Source organism: Oncorhynchus keta, chromosome 37 (genome assembly GCF_023373465.1).
Source record: "Oncorhynchus keta strain PuntledgeMale-10-30-2019 chromosome 37, Oket_V2, whole genome shotgun sequence".
NCBI lineage: Eukaryota > Metazoa > Chordata > Actinopteri > Salmoniformes > Salmonidae > Oncorhynchus > Oncorhynchus keta.
The window spans coordinates 26,608,286-26,627,325 of record NC_068457.1 but is presented as its reverse complement, the minus strand read 5'-3'; the positions used below and the strand labels follow the sequence as shown (position 1 = coordinate 26,627,325).

At 48.0% G+C, this 19,040-nt stretch overlaps 1 protein-coding gene and 1 long non-coding RNA gene across 2 annotated transcripts in view; one reads left to right on the top strand and one right to left on the bottom strand.

The window, feature by feature from the left end:
* Window positions 1–19,040, bottom strand: part of LOC127916629 (DNA annealing helicase and endonuclease ZRANB3-like) — a 41,759-nt gene that overhangs the window by 13,995 nt on the left and 8,724 nt on the right. Inside the window, 4 exon segments of the mRNA XM_052498939.1 lie at window positions 7,868–7,969; window positions 9,596–9,714; window positions 16,067–16,904; window positions 16,907–17,268. Of these exon segments, the coding sequence (XP_052354899.1) occupies window positions 7,868–7,969; window positions 9,596–9,714; window positions 16,067–16,904; window positions 16,907–17,268 (1,421 nt within the window).
* On the top strand, window positions 10,032–13,279 carry LOC127916800 (uncharacterized). Its single transcript, XR_008096089.1, has 6 exons — window positions 10,032–10,162; window positions 10,347–10,438; window positions 10,531–10,714; window positions 11,727–11,818; window positions 12,095–12,416; window positions 12,601–13,279. It is a non-coding gene; the product is annotated as an uncharacterized LOC127916800 (long non-coding RNA).

The window sequence follows — 19,040 nt, the reverse complement described above, 5'->3', positions numbered from 1 at the left end:
ACTTTAAACCTCAATATCTGACCCACACAGAGAGAGTCACAACACCACTTTAAACCTCAATATCTGACCCACACAGAGAGAGTCACAACACCACTTTAAACCTCAATATCTGACCCACACAGAGAGAGTCACAACACCACTTTAAACCTCAATATCTGACCCACACAGAGAGTCACAACACCACTTTAAACCTCAGTACCTGACCCACACAGAGAGAGTCACAACACCACTTTAAACCTCAGTACCTGACCCACACAGAGAGTCACAACACCACTTTAAACCTCAGTACCTGACCCACACAGAGAGTCACAACACCGCTTCAAACCTCAGTACCTGACCCACACAGAGAGTCACAACACCGCTTTAAACCTCAGTACCTGACCCACACAGAGAGTCACAACACCACTTTAAACCTCAGTACCTGACCCACACAGAGAGTCACTTCAACACCACTTTAAACCTCAGTACCTGACCCACACAGAGAGTCACAACACCACTTCAAACCTCAGTACCTGACCCACACAGAGAGTCATAACAACACCGCTTCAAACCTCAGTACCTGACCCACACAGATAGTCACTTCAACACCACTTTAAACCTCAGTACCTGACCCACACAGAGAGTCACAACACCACTTTAAACCTCAGTACCTGACCCACACAGAGAGTCACAACACCACTTTAAACCTCAGTACCTGACCCACACAGAGAGTCACAACACCACTTTAAACCTCAGTACCTGACCCACACAGAGAGTCACAACACCGCTTCAAACCTCAGTACCTGACCCACACAGAGAGTCACAACACCGCTTTAAACCTCAGTACCTGACCCACACAGAGAGTCACAACACCACTTTAAACCTCAGTACCTGACCCACACAGATAGTCACTTCAACACCACTTTAAACCTCAGTACCTGACCCACACAGAGAGTCACAACACCACTTTAAACCTCAGTACCTGACCCACACAGAGAGTCACAACACCACTTTAAACCTCAGTACCTGACCCACACAGAGAGTCACAACACCACTTTAAACCTCAGTACCTGACCCACACAGAGAGTCACAACACCGCTTCAAACCTCAGTACCTGACCCACACAGAGAGTCACAACACCGCTTTAAACCTCAGTACCTGACCCACACAGAGAGTCACAACACCACTTTAAACCTCAGTACCTGACCCACACAGAGAGTCACTTCAACACCACTTTAAACCTCAGTACCTGACCCACACAGAGAGTCACAACACCACTTCAAACCTCAGTACCTGACCCACACAGAGAGTCATAACAACACCGCTTCAAACCTCAGTACCTGACCCACACAGATAGTCACTTCAACACCACTTTAAACCTCAGTACCTGACCCACACAGAGAGTCACAACACCACTTTAAACCTCAGTACCTGACCCACACAGAGAGTCACAACACCACTTTAAACCTCAGTACCTGACCCACACAGAGAGTCACAACACAACTTTAAACCTCAGTACCTGACCCACACAGAGAGTCACAACACCACTTTAAACCTCAGTACCTGACCCACACAGAGAGTCACAACACCACTTTAAACCTCAGTACCTGACCCACACAGAGAGTCACAACACCGCTTTAAACCTCAGTACCTGACCCACACAGAGAGTCACAACACCGCTTTAAACCTCAGTACCTGACCCACACAGAGTCAAAACACCACTTTAAACCTCAGTACCTGACCCACACAGAGAGTCACAACACCGCTTTAAACCTCAGTACCTGACCCACACAGATAGTCACATCACCACTTTAAACCTCAGTACCTGACCCACACAGAGAGAGTCACAACACCACTTTAAACCTCAGTGCCTGACCCACACAGAGAGTCACAACACCACTTTAAACCTCAGTGCCTGACCCACACAGAGAGTCACAACACCGCTTTAAACCTCAGTACCTGACCCACACAGAGAGTCACAACACCACTTTAAACCTCAGTACCTGACCCACACAGAGTCACAACACCGCTTCAAACCTCAGTACCTGACCCACACAGAGAGTCACAACACCACTTTAAACCTCAGTACCTGACCCACACAGAGAGTCACAACACCGCTTTAAACCTCAGTACCTGACCCACACAGAGAGTCACAACACCACTTTAAACCTCAGTACCTGACCCACACAGATAGTCACTTCAACACCACTTTAAACCTCAGTACCTGACCCACACAGAGAGTCACAACACCACTTTAAACCTCAGTACCTGACCCACACAGAGAGTCACAACACCACTTTAAACCTCAGTACCTGACCCACACAGAGAGTCACAACACCACTTTAAACCTCAGTACCTGACCCACACAGAGAGTCACAACACCACTTTAAACCTCAGTACCTGACCCACACAGAGAGAGTCACAACACCACTTTAAACCTCAGTACCTGACCCACACAGAGAGTCACAACACCACTTTAAACCTCAGTGCCTGACCCACACAGAGAGTCACAACACCACTTTAAACCTCAGTACCTGACCCACACAGAGAGTCACAACACCGCTTTAAACCTCAGTACCTGACCCACACAGAGAGAGTCACAACACCGCTTTAAACCTCAGTACCTGACCCACACAGAGAGAGTCACAACACCACTTTAAACCTCAGTACCTGACCCACACAGAGAGTCACAACAACACTTTAAACCTCAGTACCTGACCCACACAGAGAGAGTCACAACACCACTTTAAACCTCAGTACCTGACCCACACAGAGAGTCACAACACCACTTTAAACCTCAGTGCCTGACCCACACAGAGAGAGTCACAACACCACTTTAAACCTCAGTACCTGACCCACACAGAGAGTCACAACACCACTTTAAACCTCAGTACCTGACCCACACAGAGAGAGTCACAACACCGCTTTAAACCTCAGTACCTGACCCACACAGAGAGAGTCACAACACCACTTTAAACCTCAGTACCTGACCCACACAGAGAGAGTCACAACACCACTTTAAACCTCAGTACCTGACCCACACAGAGAGTCACAACACCACTTTAAACCTCAGTACCTGACCCACACAGAGAGTCACAACACCGCTTCAAACCTCAGTACCTGACCCACACAGAGAGTCATAACAACACCGCTTTAAACCTCAGTACCTGACCCACACAGAGAGTCACAACACCACTTTAAACCTCAGTACCTGACCCACACAGAGAGTCACAACACCACTTTAAACCTCAGTACCTGACCCACACAGAGAGTCACAACACCACTTTAAACCTCAGTGCCTGACCCACACAGAGAGAGTCACAACACCACTTTAAACCTCAGTACCTGACCCACACAGAGAGTCACATCACCACTTTAAACCTCAGTACCTGACCCACACAGAGAGTCACAACACCGCTTTAAACCTCAGTACCTGACCCATACAGAGAGTCACAACACCACTTTAAACCTCAGTACCTGACCCACACAGAGAGTCACAACACCACTTTAAACCTCAGTACCTGACCCACACAGAGAGTCACAACACCGCTTCAAACCTCAGTACCTGACCCACACAGAGAGTCACAACACCGCTTTAAACCTCAGTACCTGACCCACACAGAGAGTCACAACACCACTTTAAACCTCAATATCTGACCCACACAGAGAGAGTCACAACACCGCTTTAAACCTCAGTACCTGACCCACACAGAGAGTCACAACACCACTTCAAACCTCAGTACCTGACCCACACAGAGAGTCACAACACCGCTTCAAACCTCAGTACCTGACCCACACAGATAGTCACTTCAACACCACTTTAAACCTCAGTACCTTACCCACACAGAGAGAGTCACAACACCACTTTAAACCTCAGTACCTGACCCACACAGAGAGTCACAACACCACTTTAAACCTCAGTACCTGACCCACACAGAGAGTCACAACACCACTTTAAACCTCAGTACCTGACCCACACAGAGAGTCACAACACCACTTTAAACCTCAGTACCTGACCCACACAGAGAGAGTCACAACACCACTTTAAACCTCAGTACCTGACCCACACAGAGAGTCACAACACCACTTTAAACCTCAGTACCTGACCCACACAGAGAGAGTCAAAACACCACTTTAAACCTCAGTACCTGACCCACACAGAGAGAGTCAAAACACCGCTTTAAACCTCAGTACCTGACCCACACAGAGAGTCACAACACCGCTTTAAACCTCAGTACCTGACCCACACAGATAGTCACATCACCACTTTAAACCTCAGTACCTGACCCACACAGAGAGAGTCACAACACCACTTTAAACCTCAGTGCCTGACCCACACAGAGAGTCACAACACCACTTTAAACCTCAGTGCCTGACCCACACAGAGAGTCACAACACCGTTTAAACCTCAGTACCTGACCCACACAAAGAGTCACAACACCACTTTAAACCTCAGTACCTGACCCACACAGAGAGTCACAACACCGCTTCAAACCTCAGTACCTGACCCACACAGAGAGTCACAACACCACTTTAAACCTCAGTACCTGACCCACACAGAGAGTCACAACACCGCTTTAAACCTCAGTACCTGACCCACACAGAGAGAGTCACAACACCACTTTAAACCTCAGTACCTGACCCACACAGATAGTCACTTCAACACCACTTTAAACCTCAGTACCTGACCCACACAGAGAGTCACAACACCACTTTAAACCTCAGTACCTGACCCACACAGAGAGTCACAACACCACTTTAAACCTCAGTACCTGACCCACACAGAGAGTCACAACACCACTTTAAACCTCAGTACCTGACCCACACAGAGAGTCACAACACCACTTTAAACCTCAGTGCCTGACCCACACAGAGAGTCACAACACCACTTTAAACCTCAGTACCTGACCCACACAGAGAGTCACAACACCACTTTAAACCTCAGTGCCTGACCCACACAGAGAGTCACAACACCACTTTAAACCTCAGTACCTGACCCACACAGAGAGTCACAACACCACTTTAAACCTCAGTACCTGACCCACACAGAGAGAGTCACAACACCGCTTTAAACCTCAGTACCTGACCCACACAGAGAGTCACAACACCACTTTAAACCTCAGTACCTGACCCACACAGAGAGTCACAACAACACTTTACACCTCAGTACCTGACCCAACCACAACACCACTTTAAACCTCAGTACCTGACCCACACAGAGAGTCACAACACCACTTTAAACCTCAGTACCTGACCCACACAGAGAGAGTCACAACACCACTTTAAACCTCAGTACCTGACCCACACAGAGAGTCACAACACCACTTTAAACCTCAGTACCTGACCCACACAGAGAGTCACAACACCACTTTAAACCTCAGTACCTGACCCACACAGAGAGAGTCACAACACCACTTTAAACCTCAGTACCTGACCCACACAGAGAGAGTCACAACACCACTTTAAACCTCAGTACCTGACCCACACAGAGAGTCACAACACCACTTTAAACCTCAGTACCTGACCCACACAGAGAGTCACAACACCACTTTAAACCTCAGTACCTGACCCACACAGAGAGTCACAACACCACTTTAAACCTCAGTACCTGACCCACACAGAGAGAGTCACAACACCACTTTAAACCTCAGTACCTGACCCACACAGAGAGTCACAACACCACTTTAAACCTCAGTACCTGACCCACACAGAGAGTCACAACACCACTTTAAACCTCAGTACCTGACCCACACAGAGAGTCACAACACCACTTTAAACCTCAGTACCTGACCCACACAGAGAGAGTCACAACACCACTTTAAACCTCAGTACCTGACCCACACAGAGAGTCACAACACCACTTTAAACCTCAGTACCTGACCCACACAGAGAGTCACAACACCACTTTAAACCTCAGTACCTGACCCACACAGAGAGAGTCACAACACCACTTTAAACCTCAGTACCTGACCCACACAGAGAGTCACAACACCACTTTAAACCTCAGTGCCTGACCCACACAGAGAGAGTCACAACACCACTTTAAACCTCAGTACCTGACCCACACAGAGAGTCACAACACCACTTTAAACCTCAGTACCTGACCCACACAGAGAGAGTCACAACACCGCTTTAAACCTCAGTACCTGACCCACACAGAGAGAGTCACAACACCGCTTTAAACCTCAGTACCTGACCCACACAGAGAGTCACAACACCACTTTAAACCTCAGTACCTGACCCACACAGAGAGTCACAACACCACTTTAAACCTCAGTACCTGACCCACACAGAGAGTCACAACACCACTTTAAACCTCAGTGCCTGACCCACACAGAGAGAGTCACAACACCACTTTAAACCTCAGTACCTGACCCACACAGAGAGTCACAACACCACTTTAAACCTCAGTACCTGACCCACACAGAGAGTCACAACACCACTTTAAACCTCAGTACCTGACCCACACAGAGAGTCACAACACCACTTTAAACCTCAGTACCTGACCCACACAGAGAGTCACAACACCACTTTAAACCGCAGTACCTGACCCACACAGAGAGAGTCACAACACCACTTTAAACCTCAGTACCTGACCCACACAGAGAGAGTCACAACACCACTTTAAACCTCAGTACCTGACCCACACATATTGTTTGACTGCTTCAAAGTGACTAAGACACAATCTGTAATTCATTTTACAGCCAAACGGCAGCCACATTAAATGAAATGACCATTGAACAGTGCCTTTAAATGACTGAGCCTTTAAATGACTGTGCCTTTAAATGAATGACAGCCTTTAAATGAATGACTGAGCCTTTAAATGAATGACTGAGCCTTTAAATGAATGACTGAGCCTTTAAATGAAGGTGCCTTTAAATGAATGTGCCTTTAAATGAATTACTGTGCCTTTAAATGAATTACTGTGCCTTTAAAAATGTCTACCTCTAGGTGACAGCTTCCCTGTAGTGACTACAGTGATGTCTACCTCTAGGTGACAGCTTCCCTGTAGTGACTACAGTGATGTCTACCTCTAGGTGACAGCTTCCCTGTAGTGACTACAGTGATGTCTACCTCTAGGTGACAGCTTCCCTCCTGTGACTAGACTACAGTGACGTCTACCTCTAGGTGACCTCCTGTGACTAGACTACAGTGACGTCTACCTCTAGGTGACCTCCTGTGACTAGACTACAGTGACGTCTACCTCTAGGTGACAGGTGACCTCCTGTGACTAGACTACAGTGACGTCTACCTCTAGGTGACCTCCTGTGACTAGACTACAGTGACGTCTACCTCTAGGTGACCTCCTGTGACTAGACTACAGTGACGTCTACCTCTAGGTGACCTCCTGTGACTAGACTACAGTGACGTCTACCTCTAGGTGACCTCCTGTGACTAGACTACAGTGACGTCTACCTCTAGGTGACCTCCTGTGACTAGACTACAGTGACGTCTACCTCTAGGTGACCTCCTGTGACTAGACTACAGTGACGTCTACCTCTAGGTGACCTCCTGTGACTAGACTACAGTGACGTCTACCTCTAGGTGACCTCCTGTGACTAGACTACAGTGACGTCTACCTCTAGGTGACCTCCTGTGACTAGACTACAGTGACGTCTACCTCTAGGTGACCTCCTGTGACTAGACTACAGTGACGTCTACCTCTAGGTGACCTCCTGTGACTAGACTACAGTGACGTCTACCTCTAGGTGACCTCCTGTGACTAGACTACAGTGACGTCTACCTCTAGGTGACCTCCTGTGACTAGACTACAGTGACGTCTACCTCTAGGTGACCTCCTGTGACTAGACTACAGTGACGTCTACCTCTAGGTGACCTCCTGTGACTAGACTACAGTGACGTCTACCTGCGGGTCAAACAAACCGACCTGTGTCCTGTTCTCTCTGCGTCTGAAGGCTTCAGGCAGGTCCTCCCAGCTGTCCAGTTTAATGTCCAGAGGAATGAAATTCCAGTGCAGTGGACTGTCCTCCTGATGAAGGGAGAGACACAGAGGAGAGATATGACACATTCACACACTTCAGCTGTACGCCAATTCCTCTGACGTAATACTTTACATTTCACCCAGATTGACAAATCTGATCCCATTTTCATTGAGCAGTTGATTAAATCCATTTCTGAATAATGTGAGTGGCCTCGGATGAATCAAATCGGACATGATTTAAAAGGGTAAACCACGTCTGATTCATGCCTTAAAAGGGTAAACCACGTCTGATTCATGATTTAAAAGGGTATTGTTATGTTGAAGAAGGTAGATACATGCTTATCCTTTGATGGTACATGAGAGGTCTGTCACAGAAAATATTACATTTCCATTTCAATTGGTCACTCATATCAAAGACATGTACTACAGGTATTAAAGAGGGGAAATGAAGGAGTAGGAGAGAGGAGGAAGAGGAGAGAGGGGAAGGAGGAGGAGGATGAGGAGAGAGGGGAAGGAGGAGGAGGGGAAGAGGAGTAGGAGAGAGGGGAAGGAGGAGGAGGATGAGGAGGAGGAGAGAGGGGAAGGAGGAGGAGGATGAGGAGTAGGAGAGAGGGGAAGGAGGAGGAGGAGTAAGAGGAGGAAGAGAGGGGAAGGAGAGAGGGGAAGATGGAGGCGAGAGGCAGAAGAGGAGCGAGAGGGGACGAGGAGGCGAGAGGGGACGAGGAGGCGAGAGGGAGGAGGCGAGGGGGAGGGCGGAGAGGGGAAGAGGAGGCGAGAGGGGAAGAGGAGGCGAGAGGGGAGAGGAGGAGGCGAGAGGGGAAGAGGAGGCGAGAGGGGAAGAGGGAGGCGAGAGGGGAAGAGGAGGCGAGAGGGGAAGAGGGGGGAGAGGGGAAGACGGGAGAGGGGAAGAGGAGCGAGAGGGAAGAGGAGGCGAGAGGGGACGAGGAGGCGAGAGGGGAAGAGGAGGCGAGAGGGGAAGAGGAGGCGAGAGGGGAGGGAGGCGAGAGGGGAAGAGGAGGCGAGAGGGGAAGAGGAGGCGAGAGGGGAAGAGGAGGCGAGAGGGGTAGAGAGGCGAGGGGGACGAGGAGGCGAGAGGGGACGAGGAGGCGAGAGGGGACGAGGAGGCGAGAGGGGAAGAGGAGGGGAGAGGGGACGAGGAGGCGAGAGGGGGACGAGGAGGCGAGGGGGACGGGAGGCGAGAGGGGACGAGGAGGCGAGAGGGGACGAGGAGGCGAGAGGGGACGAGGAGGCGAGAGGGGAAGAGGAGGCGAGAGGGGACGAGGAGGCGAGAGGGGACGAGGAGGCGAGAGGGGAAGAGGAGGGGAGAGGGGAAGAGGAGGGAGAGGGGACGAGGAGGCGAGAGGGGACGAGGAGGCGAGAGGGGACGAGGAGGCGAGAGGGGACGAGGAGGCGAGAGGGGAGAGGAGGCGAGAGGGGAAGAGGAGGCGAGAGGGGAAGAGGAGGCGAGAGGGGAAGAGGAGGCGAGAGGGGAAGAGGAGGCGAGAGGGGAAGAGGAGGGGAGAGGGAAGAGGAGGGGAGAGGGGAAGAGGAGGGGAGAGGGGAAGAGGAGGGGAGAGGGGAAGAGGAGGAGAGAGGGGACGAGGAGGCGAGAGGGGACGAGGAGGCGAGAGGAAGGAGGAGTGTTGAGTACAGAGTAGCAGCATCGTCATGTACCTGGGAGTAAAGGTAGATACGCTCAGTGTTCTTGCTGGCGCAGAACTTCATGTTGGGGTACAGGGGGAGACTGGCCGTAGCATCACCATCAGCAGGACTAAATACACTGTCTGTCTGGGCTGCAGGGAGGGAGAGGAGAAAGGTCACTACGGTCTAGGGGTGAGGCTCCCTAATGATCACAATGCCTGCAAGAAAAGGTCAATTGGTGGAAATCAGACTCCATATTACATCTAGGAGGGACAGCCACAGTACACAGCACCTTTAGTTAGAACAGACAGGATATCTATCTAGGTGGAAGACCACAGCTTTAGTTAGAACAGACAGGATATCTATCTAGGTGGACGACAGCAGCTTTAGTTAGAACAGACAGGATATCTATCTAGGTGGAAGACAGCAGCTTTAGTTAGAACAGACAGGATATCTATCTAGGTGGAAGACAGCAGCTTTAGTTAGAACAGACAGGATATCTATCTAGGTGGGAGACAGCAGGTTTAGTTAGAACAGACAGGATATCTATCTAGGTGGAAGACAGCACCTTTAGTTAGAACAGACAGGATATCTATCTAGGTGGACGTCAGCACCTTTAGTTAGAACAGACAGGATATCTATCTAGGTGGATGACAGCACCTTTAGTTAGAACAGACAGGATATCTATCTAGGTGGGAGACAGCACCTTTAGTTAGAACAGACAGGATATCTATCTAGGTGGAAGACCGCAGCTTTAGTTAGAACAGACAGGATATCTATCTAGGTGGAAGACAGCACCTTTAGTTAGAACAGACAGGATATCTATCTAGGTGGAAGACAGCACCTTTAGTTAGAACAGACAGGATATCTATCTAGGTGGAAGACAGCAGCTTTAGTTAGAACAGACAGGATATCTATCTAGGTGGGAGACAGCACCTTTAGTTAGAACAGACAGGATATCTATCTAGGTGGAAGACAGCACCTTTAGTTAGAACAGACAGGATATCTATCTAGGTGGAAGACAGCACCTTTAGTTAGAACAGACAGGATATCTATCTAGGTGGAAGACAGCACCTTTAGTTAGAACAGACAGGATATCTATCTAGGTGGACGACAGCAGCTTTAGTTAGAACAGACAGGATATCTATCTAGGTGGAAGACAGCAGCTTTAGTTAGAACAGACAGGATATCTATCTAGGTGGAAGACCACAGCTTTAGTTAGAACAGACAGGATATCTATCGAGGTGGGCGACAGCACCTTTAGTTAGAATAGACAGGATATCTATCTAGGTGGCAGACAGCACCTTTAGTTAGAACAGACAGGATATCTATCTAGGTGGGAGACAGCAGGTTTAGTTAGAACATACAGGATATCTATCTAGGTGGAAGACAGCAGCTTTAGTTAGAACAGACAGGATATCTATCTAGGTGGGAGACAGCAGGTTTAGTTAGAACAGACAGGATATCTATCTAGGTGGAAGACAGCAGCTTTAGTTAGAACAGACAGGATATCTATCTAGGTGGGAGACAGCAGGTTTGGTTAGAACAGACAGGATATCTATCTAGGTGGAAGACAGCAGCTTTAGTTAGAACAGACAGGATATCTATCTAGGTGGAAGACCGCAGCTTTAGTTAGAACAGACAGGATATCTATCTAGGTGGACGACCGCAGCTTTAGTTAGAACAGACAGGATATCTATCTAGGTGGACGACAGCAGCTTTAGTTAGAACAGACAGGATATCTATCTAGGTGGGAGACAGCACCTTTAGTTAGAACAGACAGGATATCTATCTAGGTGGAAGACAGCAGCTTTAGTTAGAACAGACAGGATATCTATCTAGGTGGGCGACAGCACCTTTAGTTAGAATAGACAGGATATCTATCTAGGTGGAAGACCGCAGCTTTAGTTAGAACAGACAGGATATCTATCTAGGTGGGAGACAGCACCTTTAGTTAGAACAGACAGGATATCTATCTAGGTGGGAGACAGCAGCTTTAGTTAGAACAGACAGGATATCTATCTAGGTGGGAGACAGCACCTTTAGTTAGAACAGACAGGATATCTATCTAGGTGGGAGACAGCAGCTTTAGTTAGAACAGACAGGATATCTATCTAGGTGGAAGACAGCAGCTTTAGTTAGAACAGACAGGATATCTATCTAGGTGGACGACAGCAGCTTTAGTTAGAACAGACAGGATATCTATCTAGGTGGACGACAGCAGCTTTAGTTAGAACAGACAGGATATCTATCGAGGTGGGCGACAGCAGCTTTAGTTAGAACAGACAGGATATCTATCTAGGTGGAAGACAGCACCTTTAGTTAGAACAGACAGGATATCTATCTAGGTGGACGACAGCACCTTTAGTTAGAACAGACAGGATATCTATCTAGGTGGGAGACAGCAGGTTTAGTTAGAACAGACAGGATATCTATCTAGGTGGAAGACAGCAGCTTTAGTTAGAACAGACAGGATATCTATCTAGGTGGAAGACCGCAGCTTTAGTTAGAACAGACAGGATATCTATCTAGGTGGACGACCGCAGCTTTAGTTAGAACAGACAGGATATCTATCTAGGTGGACGACAGCAGCTTTAGTTAGAACAGACAGGATATCTATCTAGGTGGAAGACCACAGCTTTAGTTAGAACAGACAGGATATCTATCTAGGTGGAAGACAGCAGCTTTAGTTAGAACAGACAGGATATCTATCTAGGTGGAAGACAGCAGCTTTAGTTAGAACAGACAGGATATCTATCTAGGTGGACGACAGCAGCTTTAGTTAGAACAGACAGGATATCTATCTAGGTGGAAGACAGCAGCTTTAGTTAGAACAGACAGGATATCTATCTAGGTGGAAGACCGCAGCTTTAGTTAGAACAGACAGGATATCTATCTAGGTGGGAGACAGCAGGTTTAGTTAGAACAGACAGGATATCTATCTAGGTGGGAGACAGCAGGTTTGGTTAGAACAGACAGGATATCTATCTAGGTGGAAGACAGCAGCTTTAGTTAGAACAGACAGGATATCTATCTAGGTGGACGACAGCAGCTTTAGTTAGAACAGACAGGATATCTATCTAGGTGGGAGACAGCAGCTTTAGTTAGAACAGACAGGATATCTATCTAGGTGGAAGACCGCAGCTTTAGTTAGAATAGACAGGATATCTATCTAGGTGGGAGACAGCACCTTTAGTTAGAACAGACAGGATATCTATCGAGGTGGGCGACAGCACCTTTAGTTAGAACAGACAGGATATCTATCTAGGTGGAAGACAGCACCTTTAGTTAGAACAGACAGGATATCTATCTAGGTGGAAGACAGCACCTTTAGTTAGAACAGACAGGATATCTATCTAGGTGGACGACAGCACCTTTAGTTAGAACAGACAGGATATCTATCTAGGTGGGAGACAGCACCTTTAGTTAGAACAGACAGGATATCTATCTAGGTGGCAGACAGCACCTTTAGTTAGAACAGACAGGATATCTATCTAGGTGGGAGACAGCAGGTTTAGTTAGAACAGACAGGATATCTATCTAGGTGGAAGACAGCAGCTTTAGTTAGAACAGACAGGATATCTATCTAGGTGGGAGACAGCAGGTTTGGTTAGAACAGACAGGATATCTATCTAGGTGGAAGACCGCAGCTTTAGTTAGAACAGACAGGATATCTATCTAGGTGGAAGACCGCAGCTTTAGTTAGAACAGACAGGATATCTATCTAGGTGGACGACCGCAGCTTTAGTTAGAACAGACAGGATATCTATCTAGGTGGAAGACAGCAGCTTTAGTTAGAACAGACAGGATATCTATCTAGGTGGACGACAGCAGCTTTAGTTAGAACAGACAGGATATCTATCTAGGTGGAAGACAGCAGCTTTAGTTAGAACAGACAGGATATCTATCTAGGTGGAAGACCGCAGCTTTAGTTAGAACAGACAGGATATCTATCTAGGTGGGAGACAGCAGGTTTAGTTAGAACAGACAGGATATCTATCTAGGTGGGAGACAGCAGGTTTGGTTAGAACAGACAGGATATCTATCTAGGTGTAAGACAGCAGCTTTAGTTAGAACAGACAGGATATCTATCTAGGTGGGAGACAGCAGCTTTAGTTAGAACAGACAGGATATCTATCTAGGTGGAAGACAGCAGCTTTAGTTAGAACAGACAGGATATCTATCTAGGTGGACGACAGCAGCTTTAGTTAGAACAGACAGGATATCTATCTAGGTGGGAGACAGCAGCTTTAGTTAGAACAGACAGGATATCTATCTAGGTGGGCGACAGCAGCTTTAGTTAGAACAGACAGGATATCTATGCCTCTCTGTCGTCTAGAATCTAATGCCTCCCCGTCGTCTAGAATCTAATGCCTCTCTGTCGTCTAGAATCCTCTCCCTCTCTGTCGTCCAGAATCCTCTCCCTCCCTGTCGTCCAGAATCCTCTCCCTCCCTGTCGTCTAGAATCCTCTCCCTCTCTGTCTTCTAGAATCCTCTCCCTCTCTGTCGTCTAGAATCCTCTCCCTCTCTGTCGTCCAGAATCCTCTCCCTCCCTGTCGTCTAGAATCCTCTCCCTCTCTGTCGTCCAGAATCCTCTCCCTCCCTGTCGTCTAGAATCCTCTCCCTCTCTGTCGTTAGAATCCTCTCCCTCCCTGTCGTCTAGAATCCTCTCCCTCTCTGTCGTCTAGAATCCTCTCCCCTCTCTGTCGTCCAGAATCCTCTCCCCTCTCTGTCCCTCCCTCGTCTAGAATCCTCTCCCTCTCTGTCGTCTAGAATCCTCTCCCCTCTCTGTCGTCTAGAATCCTCTCCCTCTCTGTCGTCCCTCTCCCTCTCTGTCTTCTAGAATCCTCTCTCCCTCTCTGTCCTAGTTCCTCTCCCTCTCTGTCGTCCAGAATCCTCTCCCTCCCTGTCGTCTAGAATCCTCTCCCTCTCTGTCTTCTAGAATCCTCTCCCTCTCTGTCGTCTAGAATCCTCTCCCTCTCTCGATGGGAAACATGTGTTAACATTGTCAAAGCAAGTGAAGTAGATAATAATAAAAAAGTTAAACAATAAAAATGAACAGTAAACATTTCACTCCCAGAAGTTCTAAAAGAATAAAGACATTTCAAATGTCATATGTCTATATACAGTGTTGTAACAATGTGCAAATAGTTCAAGTACAAAAGGGAAAATAAATAAACATAAATATGGGTCGTATTTACAATGGTGTTTGTTCTTCATTGGTTGACCTTTTCTAGTGGCAACAGGTCACACATCTTGCTGCTGTGATGTCACACTGTGGTATTTCACCCAATAGATAAAGGGAGTTTCTAACAATTGGTTTTGTTTCGGAATTCTTTGTGGATCTGTGTAATCTGAGGGAAATATCTGTCTCTAATATGGTCATACATTAGGCAGGAGGTTAGGAAGTGCAGTTCAGTTTCCACCTCATTTTGTGGGCAGTGAGCCCATAGCCTGTCTTCTCTTGAGAGCCAGGTCTGCCTACGGCGGCCTTTCTCAACAGCAAGGCTCTGCTCACCGAGTCTCTCTCTCTCATTAAGCCGCTCCAAACCCCATAGGTCACTTTTATTGGTCCACTGCAGTGTTCCACATGAACCCTGAGACTGTCTGGAAATAGAACCCCCAGACACTAGTGTCACATCACCATCAGAAGTGAGTGACATACACAAGGCCATTAACTGCCATTAAATGAGCTTCAGGAAAAGTCCTGAATGGGAAAGACCAGACAAGGCAGGACTAACAGAACACAGTCCTTTTTTTCTGGATCAGAATGTGTGATGTGTTATGATGACTGGGGGCAGGGGTGTCTGGAACTGGTTGGTGCTGTTGAGGGTGTTAATTCATGTAGAGAGAGAGACAGAGAGAGAGAGAGACAGAGAGAGAGACAGAGAGACCGAGACAGAGAGACCGAGAGAGAGAGACAGAGAGACCGAGAGAGAGAGACAGAGAGAGAGAGAGAGAGAGACAGAGAGAGAGAGAGAGACAGAGAGAGACAGAGACAGAGAGACAGAGAGAGACAGACAGAGAGAGACAGAGAGAGAGAGAGACAGACAGACAGAGAGAGAGACAGAGAGAGAGAGACAGAGAGAGAGAGACAGAGAGAGAGAGACAGAGAGAGACAGACAGAGAGAGACAGACAGACAGGCAGGCAGGCAGGCAGGCAATGGAGTTTTTCAGAGCAATTAAAAAGCAATTAAAAACTTGAGGTAAATGCAAAATAAAAGCAATTTCATGAACCTTTAGTTTAGAGCCAGTTTAAATCCCATAAGGCTGTGAAGTGAAGAAACAATCCCCTTCTATAATAATACTAACAATAATAATATGTCACACCCTCCCTTACTCAATCACCACACAACGGAGGGAGGCAGCTGGCGGCACATTGATGACTACCTCAGTGATACATAGCATTACAGCATTACAACATATGGGTGACTATTCACCCCAGACAATATCCCCCAGATATGTAGAAGGGAAGAAGGAAAGGGAAGATTAAAGTTGGATTACCATCAGTGTGCTCATGAGGGCCTGACTGGTCCTCTCCTGGTGATTGTTTGCCTTTGAGCTTCTCCTCCTCCTGCTCTCTCTGTTGACCGTCTGTCTGTCTCTCCTCCTGCTCTCTCTGTTTCCCGTCTGTCTGTCTCTCCTCCTGCTCTCTCTGTTTCCCGTCTGTCTGTCTCTCCTCCTGCTCTCTCTGTTTCCCGTCTGTCTGTCTCTCCTCCTGCTCTCTCTGTTGACCGTCTGTCTGTCTCTCCTCCTGCTCTCTCTGTTGACCGTCTGTCTGTCTCTCCTCCTGCTCTCTCTGTTGACCGTCTGTCTGTCTCTCCTCCTGCTCTCTCTGTTGACCGTCTGTCTGTCTCTCCTCCTGCTCTCTCTGTTGACCGTCTGTCTGTCTCTCCTCCTGCTCTCTCTGTTGACCGTCTGTCTGTCTCTCCTTCTGCTCTCTCTGTTTCCCGTCTGTCTGTCTCTCCTCCAGCTCTCTCTGTTGACCGTCTGTCTGTCTCTCCTCCTGCTCTCTCTGTTGACCGTCTGTCTGTCTCTCCTCCAGCTCTCTCTGTTGACCGTCTGTCTGTCTCTCCTCCTGCTCTCTCTGTTGACCGTCTGTCTGTCTCTCCTTCTGCTCTCTCTGTTGACCGTCTGTCTGTCTCTCCTCCTGCTCTCTCTGTTGACCGTCTGTCTGTCTCTCCTCCAGCCCTCTCTGTTTCCCGTCTGTCTGTCTCTCCTCTGCAGCCCTCTCTGTTTCCCGTCTGTCTGTCTCTCCTCCTGCTCTCTCTGTTGACCGTCTGTCTGTCTCTCCTCCTCCTGCCCTCTCTGTTTCCCGTCTGTCTGTCTCTCCTCCTGCTCTCTCTGTTTCCCGTCTGTCTGTCTCTCCTCCTGCTCTCTCTGTTTCCCGTCTGTCTGTCTCTCCTCCAGCCCTCTCTGTTTCCCGTCTGTCTGTCTCTCCTCCTGCCCTCTCTGTTTCCCGTCTGTCTGTCTCTCCTCCTGCTCTCTCTGTTGACCATCTGTCTGTCTCTCCTCCTCCAGCCCTCTCTCTTGACCGTCCGTCTGTGGTTCAGTTGTCCCGGGAGAGGCAGGACCAGGACAGGGTGGGTCCTCCTGCTTGCTGTCCGACCCAGAGAGGACGATCCAGGTGTGTTCTCTAGGGGTGGACTGATCAGTCCTGGAGCCTGGGGACACAGCAGGGGAACCTGTAGATTGTGTGTCTGGAGCTGAGAGGTGGAAGAGAGAAAACACAACAAGGTTCTTTATAGATGTACATGTAGCCTAACAGTTCATATCCGTATAGAAAACATGTACAACCACACAGATTAGTTTTGTACAGTTGTGTTCAGTGAAATGTACAAAGGCCAAGATTCCAGTAAGTAGTTCAAAGACCTGTTAGGGGAGCAGAGAAGCAATGCGTCACACAGTCACTAAAATAATGTGCGAATTCAAATGTGAGCAGCTGCTTGTTGAGAGACACAGATTCTTGTCATTCTGCTCAGACAGCGTGGAATATTTGTGACTTGGTAACACATGGTGAAAACTAATAAAATGCTGCTGATATGTTGAAAATGAGCAGGATACGGGCCATCAATATGTAACTGATTCTCAACTCAAATTTCATCTGTGGGCAATTATGGGCCCCTTCTTTGATAAATTGTGACATCCTGAACGTGTTTTGTTGTGGACGTGGACGAACAGGGGAAGAACTGGAACGAACAGACTAATTCATGATGTTTCCATTGTAAGGTTTGTTTCTGAAAGGCCATCCTCTTATAGATTTTCTCAAATGTCACCTGAATTTCCCAGCGCCTGACGCCGAGCCCCTACAACTAACGAGCTGAGGGGACCAGAGACTGCAGCTCAATTCTCCTCAGACTAGACTGCTGCCTGCCAGACAAGACATTCTCCTCAGACTAGACTGCTGCCTGCCAAACAAGACATTCTCCTCAGACTAGACTGCTGCCTGTCAAACAAGACATTCTCCTCAGACTAGACTGCTGCCTGCCAAACAAGACATTCTCCTCAGACTAGACTGCTGCCTGCCAAACAAGACATTCTCCTCAGACTAGACTGCTGCCTGCCAAACAAGACATTCTCCTCAGACTAGACTGCTGCCTGCCAAACAAGACATTCTCCTCAGACTAGACTGCTGCCTGCCAAACAAGACATTCTCCTCAGACTAGACTGCTGCCTGGTTAAACAAGACATTCTCCTCAGACTAGACTGCTACCTGCCAAACAAGACATTCTCCTCAGACTAGACTGCTGCCTGCAAACAAGACATTCTCCTCAGACTACTGCTGCCTGTCAAAAGACATTCTCCTCAGACTAGACTGCTACCTGCCAAACAAGACATTCTCCTCAGACTAGACTGCTGCCTGCCAAACAAGACATTCTCCTCAGACTAGACTGCTACCTGCCAAACAAGACATTCTCCTCAGACTAGACTGCTGCCTGCCAAACAAGACATTCTCCTCAGACTAGACTGCTGCCTGCCAAACAAGACATTCTCCTCAGACTAGACTGCTGCCTGTCAAACAAGACATTCTCCTCAGACTAGACTACTGCCTGTCAAACAAGACATTCTCCTCAGACTAGACTGCTGCCTGCAAAACAAGACATTCCCCTGACTATTCTAAAAAGTGATCTTTGTCAAAAGTCTGAATGCAATATGCATTCATTTCCTAATGCTGTGATATAATAGTGCTTATTTTCTCAGCATTTCCTGTTCGGTGACAGTGATTACAGTGTCATGTTTTGAGAGATGTGAAGTCTTAATACCATCAGAGTTGTTGTTCTGCCTCGGTTGTCATTACAGATCTGACGGCCTGGTAAATTCCCCTTCTACCATGCTGCCTGTGGTGCCCGCAGTACCATAACAGAGAACCCTGTTTGTTTGCTGATTAGATATCAAACATTACACACCTCAGTCAAGCATGACATGGAGACGATTTTGTTAATGGATTGTGTGTGTATGTGTGTGTGTGTGTGTGTGT